This window comes from Muscardinus avellanarius, assembly GCF_963383645.1.
Source record: "Muscardinus avellanarius genome assembly, chromosome: 1".
Classification (NCBI taxonomy): domain Eukaryota; kingdom Metazoa; phylum Chordata; class Mammalia; order Rodentia; family Gliridae; genus Muscardinus; species Muscardinus avellanarius.
The window spans coordinates 228,117,558-228,129,820 of NC_137786.1; the positions used below are offsets into that span (position 1 = coordinate 228,117,558).

General features: G+C 56.6%; 1 protein-coding gene across 1 annotated transcript in view; it reads left to right on the plus strand.

The window, feature by feature from the left end:
* FADS2 (fatty acid desaturase 2) overlaps positions 1–12,263 on the plus strand; it is a gene marked incomplete at both ends in the record, with an annotated part of 42,479 nt that overhangs the window by 29,620 nt on the left and 596 nt on the right. Inside the window, 12 exons of the mRNA XM_080691906.1 lie at positions 63–139; positions 5,094–5,191; positions 5,393–5,489; positions 5,744–5,823; positions 6,467–6,592; positions 6,894–6,941; positions 7,118–7,144; positions 8,294–8,350; positions 8,589–8,688; positions 11,167–11,225; positions 11,530–11,723; positions 12,011–12,094. Coding sequence (XP_080548032.1) covers positions 63–139; positions 5,094–5,191; positions 5,393–5,489; positions 5,744–5,823; positions 6,467–6,592; positions 6,894–6,941; positions 7,118–7,144; positions 8,294–8,350; positions 8,589–8,688; positions 11,167–11,225; positions 11,530–11,723; positions 12,011–12,094 — 1,047 coding nt within the window. The remainder of the gene's footprint in view (positions 1–62; positions 140–5,093; positions 5,192–5,392; positions 5,490–5,743; positions 5,824–6,466; positions 6,593–6,893; positions 6,942–7,117; positions 7,145–8,293; positions 8,351–8,588; positions 8,689–11,166; positions 11,226–11,529; positions 11,724–12,010; positions 12,095–12,263) is intronic.

Consider the following 12,263-nt stretch of genomic DNA (forward strand, 5'->3'; position numbering starts at 1 on the left):
TTTGGCCAGCGCCTCCCACTCAGGTGGGGGGCACCTCTGAGCACCTCGTTTCTCTCCTGCAGTTGGGCCTCCTCTGCTCATCCCCATGTATTTCCAGTATCAGATCATCATGACCATGATCCATCGCAGAGACTGGGTGGTGAGTCAGGGGGAGCCCCGGCTCGGGGGGCGGGAGGAGGGCTGGGGTGAGGGCGCCCAGTGGTCCTGCTCTGGGGACCTTCTGGGGGTAGCTACCCCATCACTCTTGGGAAGGGACTCTTTTGGGGACCACCAGAGTCAGGAAGGATATAGTATACCAGTCCTAAAGAGCCCTCCAATACTTAACGCATGACGGGAAGGGTCCGTGGGGATAGCCACTGCCTTTGCAGAGACCCTTAGAAAGTTCCAGAAAGCAGTCAGGTCATCCCAACACTGTGGTTGGAAATCAGGGAGCAGTCAGATATGGTGGCACATGCCTGTAATTACAGTGTTGGGAGGCTGAGACAGGAGGAGCGCAGGTTTATGGACAGCTTCAGCAACACAGTCAGACTCTCAGCAACTTAGCGAGACTGGGCGTGGTGGTGCATGCTTGTAATCCCAGCATTTGGGAGGCTGAGACTGGAAGATCACAGTTTAAAGACAGCCTCAGCTACTTACAGAGGCCCTTTGCAACTCAATGAGATCCTCTTTCAAAATAAAGAATAAAAAATAGGGCAGAGGGTATAGCTCAGAGGTAGAATGCCCCTGGGTTCCATCCCCAGTACCGCAAAACGAAAACCAAAAAACAAAAAAATACTGAAGACCCTGTTTCAAAATAAAGAATAAAAAATAGGGCTGGGAGTGTAGTTTAGAAGTAGAATGCCAGCCGGGTGTGGTGGTGCACGCTTGTAATCCCAGCATTCAGGAGGCTGAGACAGGAGGATCATGGTTTGAGGACAGCCTCAGCTACATAGTGAGGCCTTCTGTAACTCAGTGAGACCCTGTTTCAAAATAAAGAATAAAAACTACGGCTGGGGGGTGTAGCTCAGAGGTAGAATGCCCCTGGGTTCCATCCCCAGTGCTGCAAAAAAAGGGCACTAGTACAGTACCCCTGAGATTAATGCATCCCTGTTCCCTCCTGCCCCTCACAAATGGGGATCAGCTAGGCATTGGCTGAGAAAGCAGGTGTGTTTGTTTGCCAAGACCGCATAGCAAACACCCTGAACTGGGTCACTTATACAGTAATAAATTTGTTCTCACATTGTAGAAACTGGAGTTCAAAATCTGGCAATCTGGCTGTCGGCAGGGCTGGTTCCTTCTCAGGGCTGGAGGGAAGGCGCCTCCCGGCCTCTCTTCTTGGCTGGTGGACGGCCGTCTTCCTCCCGAGTCTCTTTTACACTGTCTTCCCTTTACACGTTTCTGTATCTATATCTAAATGTCCCCCTTTTTAATAGGGATGCCAGCCCTATTGGGGTAGGGCTCACCCTAATGACCCTATTACACCAGCAGTGACCCTATTTCCAAAGAAGGTCACCTTCTAAGGTTCTGGGGCTTAGATTTTTTTTTTTTTTTTTTTTTTTTTTTTTTTTTTTTTGCGGTACTAGGGATGGAACCCAGGAACATTCTACCTCCGAGCTACACCCTCGGTCCTATTTTTTAGTCTACAAGTGTGGTCCTTGCCCAGTACGGCACCTGAGGGAGAGGGGTCCTCCTAATGCCGTGTCCTGTGCCCTCCCCCCACACCCCAGCCACCCCTCACTCTCAAATAACAATACCTCAGCTGAGCATGGTGGTGTACACGTGTAATCCCAGTATTCGGGAGGCTGAGACAGGAGGGTCACAGGTTTGAGGACAGCTCAGCAACAGAGCAAGACCCTCACCAACCTAGCGAGACCCTGTTTTTAAGCAAAAAATTTAAAAAAATGGCTGGGGGCAGAGCTCAGAGATAGAATGCCTCCGGGTTCAATCCTCAACAATACAAAACCAAAAATAATGCCGCATCTTTGTAGGACATCTTAGGGCCTCAAACTACTTTGCGCTTACATCCGTTTATTGAAGGACCAGGACTAGAGATTCAACTTGAACAGGTGGGCAGGAGGAGGCGGGACCTGGACATCTTTGCCATCCCTGTCCTGGCAGAACCTGGCATAATACTGTTTCCTCAAAAGTGAGCATTTCAGCCGGGCGTGGTGGCGCAGGCTTGTAATCCCCGCGCTTGGGAGGCGGAGACAGGAGGATCATGGCTCGCGGTCAGCCTCAGCTACTTAGTGAGGCCCTTTGCAACTCAGTGAGACCCTGTTTCAAAATAAAGAATAAAAAATCGGGCTGGAGCCGGGTGTGGTGGCGCAGGCTTGTAATCCCCGCGCTTGGGAGGCGGAGACAGGAGGATCGCGCAGGTTTGAAGCCAGCCGTGCTGGCTTAAGAGATCCTGTTTCCAAATAAAAATATAAAAATAGGTCTGGGAGTGTAGCCTGGAGGTAGAAGGAGGGCTTCCAGGAACCCCAGTATCACAAACACAAAAAAAATCAGGCTGGGGGTGTAGCTCGGAGGTAGAATGCCCCTTGGTAAGCATTTCATCAGTAAGATACCATGTTCCAGTAGACATTTATGTACTTTCGCCCTGTTTTTGTTTTTGTTTTTGTTTGTGGTACAGAAGATTGATCCCAGGGGCATTCTTCCTCCGAGCTACTCTGAAACAGGATCTCACTAAGTTTCAGAGAGCCTCACTAAGTAGTTGAGCCTGGCCAGGAACCTGCAATCCTCCTGTCTCAGCCTCCCAAGTACTGGGATGACAAGCGTGTGCCACCACGCCCGGCTCCTTCACCCTGTTTGACTGAGGAGGCCATCGAGGGCTGGAGGGACAGAGGGATAAAATTTCTGGATTAGCTAAGTGGTGACATTTGAAGCCAGATCTCCTGCCCCTTCTAGGTCTACTGTTTCCACCAGGGCTCACCATAGCCCTGGGAGGGTTCACATCTGGAAAGTCCCGTGTGTTCTCTTATATGTTGTAGCAGATGACTGGGTGTAAATATATACTCTCCCCCCCCCCTTTTTTTTTCCCAATTGTGCTTGCTCCATAAGGAACAATTCATTGAAAGGAAAGAGCAGGAAAGGGAATTGGACTAAGCTCCTGGAGGGCATCCGAGGGCAGAGCCAGGGAAATCTGACAGACCCTTAGCAGGCCTTTCTGCCCAGAGTGTGCTGGGCTGGGCTCAGGTGGCTTAGATTCTGGGGCTTAGACTTGTGAGACCACTTGGTGACATCTGAGACTGTGTGTGTGTGTGTGTGTGTGTGTGTGTGTGTGTGTGTGTGTATGCATGTGTGCTACTGGGGATTGAACCTAGGGGCGTTCTGCCTCTGAGTTACACCCCTAGTCTTTTTCTTTTTTTTTCTTTTTTCTTTTTTTTCTTTTTCTCTTTCTTTCCTTTTCTCCCTTCCTTCCTTCCTCCCTCCCTCCCTCCTTCTTCTTTCTTTCTTTCTTTCTTTCTTTCTTTCTTTCTTTCTTTCTTTCTTTCTTTCTTGGTGGTACTGGGGGTGGAACCCAGGAGCTTTCTACCTCCAGGCTATACTCCCAGACCTATTTTATATTTTATTTGGAAACAGGGTCTCACACTGAGTTGCTGAGAGCCTCACTAAGTAGCTGAGGCTGGCTTCAAACCCGCAATCCTCCTGTCTCCAAGCGCGGGGGGATTACAGGCATGCGCCACCACGTCCGGCATTTTTTTTTTTTTTTTAAATTTTGAAACAAAGTCTTGCTAAATTGCTGAGGCTGACTCCAAACCCGCAATCCTCCGGTCTCAGCCTCCCAAGTACTGGCATGACAGGGGTGCGCCACCACACGCCTCCAGAGACGTTTTTGGTTGTCACAACTTGGGAGTGGGAGGGCAGTGCTGGCGCCTGGCCGGGGAGGGTGCCCAACATCCTGCCGTGTGCAGGAGAGCCCCCACCCCCATGATGAGCCATAGTGTGCAGGCTGGGAAACCCTGCCATGGGGTGGGGGGCAAGCCCAAGAGCTTGGAGGAAGGCCCCTGGAGGGGGGCTCACCTCAGCAAAGGGAATGGTGGCCCAGCCTGGGGGGGCTTTCCAGGTCCCACCTGGACCCTTGCCATATTTGACACCCCCGCGTCGCTTCCTGTGGCTTCCCTAGCCCCCCTCTTGGGCCTCCTCCCCTGACTGTTCCTGCCTGGGGGCTTCTCTGCATTTGTAAGCACAGCCTGGTCATGTGTGCTCCTGGCAAAGAAACCAGTTCATGCAAGGGCCCTGACGTGGAGATGAGCTGGCTCTGGGTACCACGGAGAGAGGGATGTCTAATACCACGGAGCTCTGTGTGCTGCCTGGGGCGGATGAGAGGTTGTTGCACAGGAGAGGTGGTATCTGCTTGGAGCAAAGGTCCCCGGTTGCCATGGGTGCAAAAGAACAGGCAAGAAAGCTGTGGAAGCTCCTGCTGAGGTCCAGCCGAGACACGTGGGCTCGGTGGCAGGCAGGTGGAGGGCGACGGGCCACTCTGAAGCCTGAGGTGGAGGGTGAAGCCCCTGGGGCTCTGAGGGAAGACGTCCCAGCTCAGGACCTGCACCCCTCCCACCCCCAGGAAGGGACAGGAAGGGACTCTGGGAAGACGCCTGCCATGCCTGCGGTTGCTAGGAGGGCCCTGGAGTCAGGGACAGATGGTGCCCACTGGCCTTTGCCCTCCCCTGCTGTCACGCTGGAGTGGCTAGTGACGGAGGCGGTGCAGGTGCGGGTGAGCGGGGACAGGCTGAGGACAGCTCCCTGCCCGGCACGTGTCGGTGGGCGGGCAGTTTCTACACACACCCGTAGGATCCCCTGGCCCCACTTGAGGGCCGCTGGCTTCAGTCTCTCAGCTGACATCCCTATTTCTGACTGACACACTCCAGGTTTCCCTGGACACAGGTGGTCATGCCAACCCCATGCCCGCAGGTGGTATTCAGGGCGGTGTTGCCTCTGCGAGCCTGGCGCCCAACTTCACAGATGCCAGCTGCTGGCTTTCCTTTGGCAACCTGTGCCCAGCGTGTGTGTGTGTGTGTGTGTGTGTGTGTGTGTGTGTGTGCGCGCACGCACGTGCGCCTGCAAGTTGGTAGCCAAGCATGCTGCGTGTCTGATATTGTTTCTCCCCGCAGGACTTGGCCTGGGCGATCAGCTACTACGTCCGCTACTTCTCTACCTACAGCCCTTACTACGGCGTCCTGGGAGCACTGCTTTTTCTCAACTTCATCAGGTACCTCGCTTCCAGGGCAAATCCCTGGGCCTCTGACTTGGGCCCCGGAGGAAAGGCCCAGGCACACCGCTTCGTCCTGGGCCCCGCATCCCGGCACTGTGGCTGAGCCCCTGCACTGCCCGGGCTGGGTGGGAGAGTGGGCCTGTCCCCCATGGCGGGGCCCCCTCAGAGGCCCGGGTGCTGACCTCCGCTCCCTTCCAGGTTCCTGGAGAGCCACTGGTTTGTGTGGGTCACGCAGATGAATCACATTGTGATGGAGATTGACCTTGACCACTACCGGGACTGGTTTAGCAGCCAGGTGAGGGCGGGCAGAACTGGCCACCAGGGCCGTGCAGAGCCATGTCCTCTCCCCGGGCTTGGCTGAAATAAAGGTGGCAGGGATCTTCCAGAGGGAGCAGGGGGCGGATCTGGGGGTGCTGAAGCCTCTAGGCGGAAACGGATGACCCAGAGAGGTGGCCCTGAGACCCCAGGTATGGCTGAGCCTCAAGGGAAAGAGACCGGGCCCTTCGGTCTTCCTTCTACCCCCGGCTGCTCATCCCGTCTCCTCCACAGCTGGCGGCCACCTGCAATGTGGAGCAGTCCTTCTTCAACGACTGGTTCAGCGGGCACCTCAACTTGCAGATTGAGCACCAGTGAGTGCGGCCCGGGCCAGGCTCGAGGGGGGGGGGCGGGAGGGGCGGGGGTAGGGGTGGCCACCAGGCCCTCGGGGGCACAGGGCCCTCTTTTCCCTTGGCAAGGTGGCGGGCTCATCCTAGAGCAGCCAAGCCCCACTGAGGTTGAGGGAGGGACGCTCTGGCCGTCTCCCTGCGACATCGGTGCCAGCGCCCCGTGCCCCTAGCGATGACCACGGCCAGAGCTCTGTGGTCACAGCGGCCGAGCCCCGGCACCTCATGATCCTGTGTGGCTAGCCAGGCAGGGGTGACTGATCCCACTATGTGACCAGGGCAAACTGAGGCCCGGCTAGGTAGCTTGCCTGGAACACAGTGGCCGAGGCACCGTCTCTGCTGCCCCTTGGCCTCGTCTCAGCTCTGGTTTCTGTTCCTCTCCCTGCACCTCCCTCTAGTTCTCTCATTTCTTTGTCTGGACATTTAGTCTTCCCGGCTTTCTAGAGCACAGACACACCTGCTCACACACAGCCCCAGCGGGCACGTGGGAGAAGTTACACACACACACACACACACACACACACACACACACACACCCCGGGAACCTTGCCCTGGCTGCAGACTGGGCCCCCCGGGGGAGATACTCACGCTCTGCTGCCTGCACCCCCAGCCTCTTCCCCACCATGCCCCGGCACAACCTGCACAAGATCGCCCCGCTGGTGAAGTCCCTGTGCGCCAAGCACGGCATCGAATACCAGGAGAAGCCGCTGCTCCGGGCCCTGGTGGACATCGTCAGGTGAGGGGCGGGGCGGGGGCGGAGGAGACCCAGGGGTCTCACAGGGAAGATCACAGGCTGCGCCCTCCCCCGGCCCTTTGTCCTTCCCCAGGGACTTCCCTGGAGAGCCTTGGCTAGCAGCCCCCAGTGCTATCTGGGAGGAAGCAGGGCCCCCCCAGTGTGGCCTCTCCACTCCCCAGGGCCCCTGGCTCCTCCCCACTCTGTTCCTGAGCCCCATCCCCTTCTCTCTCTCTCTCTGTCTGTCTCTCTCTCTCTCTCTCTCTCTCTCTCTCTCTCTCTCTCTCTCTCTCTCTCTCTGCAGTTCCCTGAAGAAATCCGGGGAGCTATGGCTGGACGCCTACCTCCACACGTGAACGGCAGCTCTCGGCGTCCACAGGAAGGGGCGTGGGTGGGGTGATAGCCAGAGTGAGGGGCGGGCTTTGGCTTGAGTGGTTCCCGTGAGCCTGGGGGACACACTGGCCCACACACCCCATGTTTGGCCTTTTACCCTTCTCCTCTCCTTTCCCTTCACTCCCCCACTCCCAGGCCCCCACCCCCTGGGCGCTCCCCTCGGTCAGCCCTAGCCCTCCCTTTCCCAAGAGAAGGGGGAGAGGTGGCCAGGGAGAGGCTCTCTCCCTGCCTCCAGCTTTTACCCCTAAAGATCTGAGGAGACCAGAGCTCCAGGGGTCTGGCATGGGGCTTCTTTCACCTCCAGACCACCAGGCCTCAGACACTCGGGGTCAGTGGGCAAGGTCCAGGCCCAGCTCTGCCCTCCCTGATGGCCGCTGGGGTCTGTCCCCGCGAAGAGAGGTGTGCTCTGTGCTCTGGGTCTCCTCATGGCCGGGATGGGTACCTCAGGCCTTCCTCCAGCTGTACAGGGCTCGAGACCTCGCAGTCCAGGGAGATGTCTTCCTCTGCCCACCACTGAAATACCAGGGCCCTGGGCTCATGAGGCTTCTGTTCCGCCAACTCTCGACCCCAGAGCCTAAAGGGGTCTGGAGAGGTAGTCCCTTGTGAGGGCTCAGCGGAGGCGATGGCCAGGCCAGGGGAGGGGCCGGCCAGCCTGGAGGCCCACTGCCTTCTGCCTCATTCACACATTTTTGGGGGATTTTTGTTTTTTGTTTTTGTTTTTTCTTCCTAGTTGAGAGTCCTAAGGTTCCGAAGCAATCAGATTCTCCCCCAAATCCCCAAATGCTCTGGCCAGTCCATGGCTACTGGGGCAAGAGGACTTGGTGCCCAGTGGACAGCGTTTAGCCTCCTGTCTCACCGGTTCTTAACCTTTTCCGTTTTAACCTTTTGCTACAGATGCATCCTGATGGGAGGGTGGCAGTGGACTTAGGACAATCCTAAATGCTCCTACCCGATGCCCCTTGCAGGGTGGAGCCTGGCTCACTCGCCAAGGCCATGGTGGCACTGTGCCGGGGCCAGAGCCAGGGGGACCTCAAGAGAGGCCGCTGAGGTGCTGGGGGAGAGGGGGACCCAGGGAGGGAGCTGGTGCTAAGAGAAGGAGGCTGGGCTGGAGGCCAGGGCAGCGGAGGCCGTGGGATGTGTGAGGGAGGGAGGGAGGGGAAATCTGTGCCATTGGGAGGGACCCAGGCCGCCTCACTCTAAGATCTAACCCACTAACCATTATTTAGGACCAGGGGAGAGACCGGGCATGAACAACACAGGGCTGGGGGGGAGCTTTGGGGAGACCTTCTAGTTCCCCCCCTTTCTGGGCAGATGGGAAGCCTCCAGGATACCAAGCAGCAGCCCCCCTCCCCACCCCAACTACCTACTGTATGTGCCCCCAGAAGCAGGATGAATCCATAGGGAACTGTGTTTAATTTGTATATTTCCCCCACCCCTGTGTTTTTGGGAAATAAATAATTTTATTCTCACTTCTTGTAGCTCAGTAAGATTAATGGGGAGCTGGCATGCTTCCTGTGTGCTGAGGTTGGGCAGGGGGAGTGGTCCTTGGCAGGGCCTCCGGCTCCTGGCCCCTGTGCCCACGCGATGGCTCAGTCTGTCTCCACAGGGTGGGGGAAGCCAATGTCATTCCAGCCCAGCCCCCTGTTCATATCCACGGACACCAGGTCCTAGGCCTGTCTGACCCCGAGCCTGGGAAGAGTCTGAAGGTTGCGGCAGGGGCGCTTGGACAGTTGCTGCTCTCTGATCATCCATCTCAGGCTGGCTGAGCTGGCTGGATCCTAGCAGGCGCCAGGGAAGGGCAAGAGGTCCGGGGTAGCCAGCATGTCCGGCTTCCCACTTGGCCTCCTTCCAGCAGGGCTCCAGAGACCTGGTCAGCGGCAGCCCTGTGGGGGTGTGATTGCCAGCTGCTGCCTGGGTGGCCATGGTGGGTCCTTTGACCTCCCTGGTACTTGGGCCACGGTTTCTGCATTTGAAGGGACTGAGCGAGAGGGCTGTTATCATCTCTCAACACCCAGGAGCCTTGCCCTCCTGCCAAGCCCCTTGGAGGCTGAAGACCTTGAAGAACATGCCTTCTGTCCCGTGCCCGAGTCCTGCCTGTCACCTGAGCTGTCCCCGGCACCTCTCATAAACCTTAGCCATGGTACAGGGCAGGGCTAGCCACCAGCCCAGGCCCGGCTAACCAGAGATTCAGGGTCTATCACCATGACAACCAGGGGCCTGGGGAGAGGGAGAGTGATGGGAGGACTGAAGGGCTGCGCAGACACCACAGCCAGGACATCAGGTGACTCCTGGCCCAGATCCATGGGCACTGGGGGAAGGCTGGCCAGAGCGCACACAGAGATAGCAGCTTAATCGGGGCCAGCACACAGGACTCCTCCTGATCCAGACTCTCGTCTCTAGTCCCCACTCTGTCCTGTCAGATGTCTGACTGCTCCCAGGAGGCCCGAGTGGGCGGAGGGCAGTTAGTCCAGGCAGAGGAGATAAGCGTTCACCCACAGTGGAAGTAACACTCATCAGCTTTAAGGGTGGAATGCAGGGTGCCGGGTTGAGGGGAGTTGGTGCCCAGAGGCAGCCAGCAGCCCGCTAAGTTCCTCAGACATCCAGGTGGACACTCAGAAGCCCTCTGGGCCCAGGAGGAGGGGAAGGGGAGGGTGGGCTGGGCTGGGCTTCTGCTAGTGCACTTTGGTCCCATCACGGCCTCTCAGCTAAGAAGCTGGCCCAGCCACTCCATTCCCGGGGAGGAGTGCCCCTTGGGACAGCCCCCTCTAATGACTGAGGTGGAGACAGGTGTGGATCTTCGCAGGGCATCTGGTGACTATGGAGAAACCAGCCAGAGGGAAGGCTTGCCGCAGGATTTTTTTTTTTTTTTTTTTTTTTTTTTTTTTTTTTTTGCGGTACTGGGAATGGAACCCAGGGGCATTCTGCTCCAAGCTACACCCCCAGCCCTATTTTTTATTCTTTATTTTTGAAACAGGATCTCACTGAGTTGCAAAGGATCTAAGTAGCTGAGGCTGGCCGCAAACTGCGATCCTCCTGTCTCGGCCTCCCAAATGCTGGGATTATAAGCATGTGCCCCCACGCCTGGTTTACCTGGTGCTCTTTTGACCAGATCTTAAATTTCTAACTAGCCTAGGTTCACACAAAGATGGATCATAGGGCCACTCAGCCTGCTAGTGGGTCATGATCATGGCCGTGTTGAATCCCACCATTTCAAATGTTTCTTCCCAGGTGTGGTGGCACGCACTTGTAATCCCTGTACTTGGGAGACAGAGATAGGAGGATCGCTGCAGGTTGGAGGCTGGCCTCGGCAACTTAGAGAGACCCTGTTTCAAAATAAAAATAAAAGGCCGGGTGTGTTGTCACACATTATAATCCCAGCATTTGGGAGGTTACAGGAGGATCCGGGTTCGCGGCCAGCCTCAGCTACTTAGTGAGGCCCTCTGCAACTCAGTGAGACCCCGTTTCAAAATAAAGGACAAAAAAAAAAAAAATAGGGCTGGGGGTGTAAGATTGGAGGTACAATGCCCCTGGGTTCCATCCCCAGTACCACACACAAAAAAAATTAAATTAAATTAAATTAAAAAGGGCCTGGGAAAGCTCAGAGGTACATTCCCCTGGGTTCAATCCCCAGTACCAAATAAACAAACAAATGCATTTTGAAAACAGTTCAGTCTTTCTTCCAAATCTGGTTCAAAAGCAAGTGTCTGACCCAGAGAATCTGTAACTGGAGCTCAGAAGTGGCCACTAGCAGCCACACGCTAAAGTGTCCCAGGACACAGTGTGCAGGAAGTGCGTGGGAAAGACCCAGACGGCAGGGGGAAAGGTCTGTGACCTGTTTGTTGGTCACAAAGGCTTTGTCTGCTCCCCAGGGCAGGAGGCTCCCACATGGCCGGGGCGGGCTGGGGCTGGTTCTTATAAATGGGGCCTGCAAATGTTGATTCGCTGAAGGCACAAATGAACACCCGTCTCGGCTTCCCTCAGTACTTTTTTTTTTTTTTTCTGGGTCTAGGATTTGGGCAGACACGAGGTTTATCGGAGGCTCCACCGAGACCTTTTTCTGCATGTTTTATACACTCAGCCCGCGGTCCTTATGTCTGGGTCAGTGACTAAATACAAAGAAAACTGGATGGGGAAGGGGCGCTCACTCCACTCGGGTGGTGAGTGGCTGTTCCCGGGGCTCCTAGCACGGGGGGACAGAAGGGGACGAGGGCAAAGGTGACCTGTCGGTGATGGATTCCAGGCAGTAGAGAAGGGGGGGGGGCTATCTGGAGAAGGGGGGCTTGCTTCCTCAAGGGTCCTTTGAGCAAGTAACTGGGTAACTCTGAGTCCGCCCACAGAGAAGTGCATTCCCCCAGGCCGCCACTAGGGGCAGCATGGAGCAAAGCCCAGGGCCCAGCGGTGCAGCCCGGGGGCTTGTACTGGGCGTTAACATCTGAGTGCATCAGAGCCACCGCTGGACTCTGACGACCATCTGCCATGCTGCGAGCCAGGCCCTGCCGGGAGGGGATGCAAGGACTGGTATCCAGCGCGTGCCTGTGTGACACCAGGAGTCAGCTGGATTCCGACGGGCTGGCTGAGGGGGACTCCACACAGGAGTCCTGTGCAGAGGCCGTGAACTGGGCACAGGCCTTTCAAGAAACATTCAGCCCTAGCCTTGAAAGGAAAGTGAAGCTCGGAGAGGGCAAAGCGCCCGCCTTAGGTCGCAGAGCAAGTAGCAAGCCCAGGGAACGGGACCTTGCGCGTAAAGTTGGTAAACAACTTCTGAGCCCCGTTGGGCCCTCGGCTAAGCACTTCCTGCAACATCCCGTTCATGCCCATCACTTAGGAGGCAGTCCTACAGTTCAGAGAGGTTGGGTGCCATCCCAAAGGTCACACAGCTTGGAGTCTTGATACAGTAGGGAACTGTTCACCCACTTCTACCCCTCCCAGGCCCGTCAGATCCCAGAGAAGGGGGCTGGATCAGGGTGAGGCTGAGGCGCTTGTGGCTAAATGAGCCCCTGGCCTCTGTCTGCTTCCTGGGTCCTGCAGAGGAGGCTCCTGCTGGCACAGCCCCGGGCACAGGGGGCATGGGCGTCTCTGGGCTGCCACCAGTGAATGAGGTCAATGGTCCAGGTGTGGCCCAGAGACCATGGCCTTGGGCTGGGGTGAGCAGGGGAGGAGTCTCAGTGCTCCCCAAAGGTGAGCCTCCAAGCCCATCATGAGTGCAGGGGACTGTCAAGATCGCCATTTGCATTGGGGGAGGTCAGCCTTGGAACTCAAGGGCAAAAACCCAGGGGCAGAG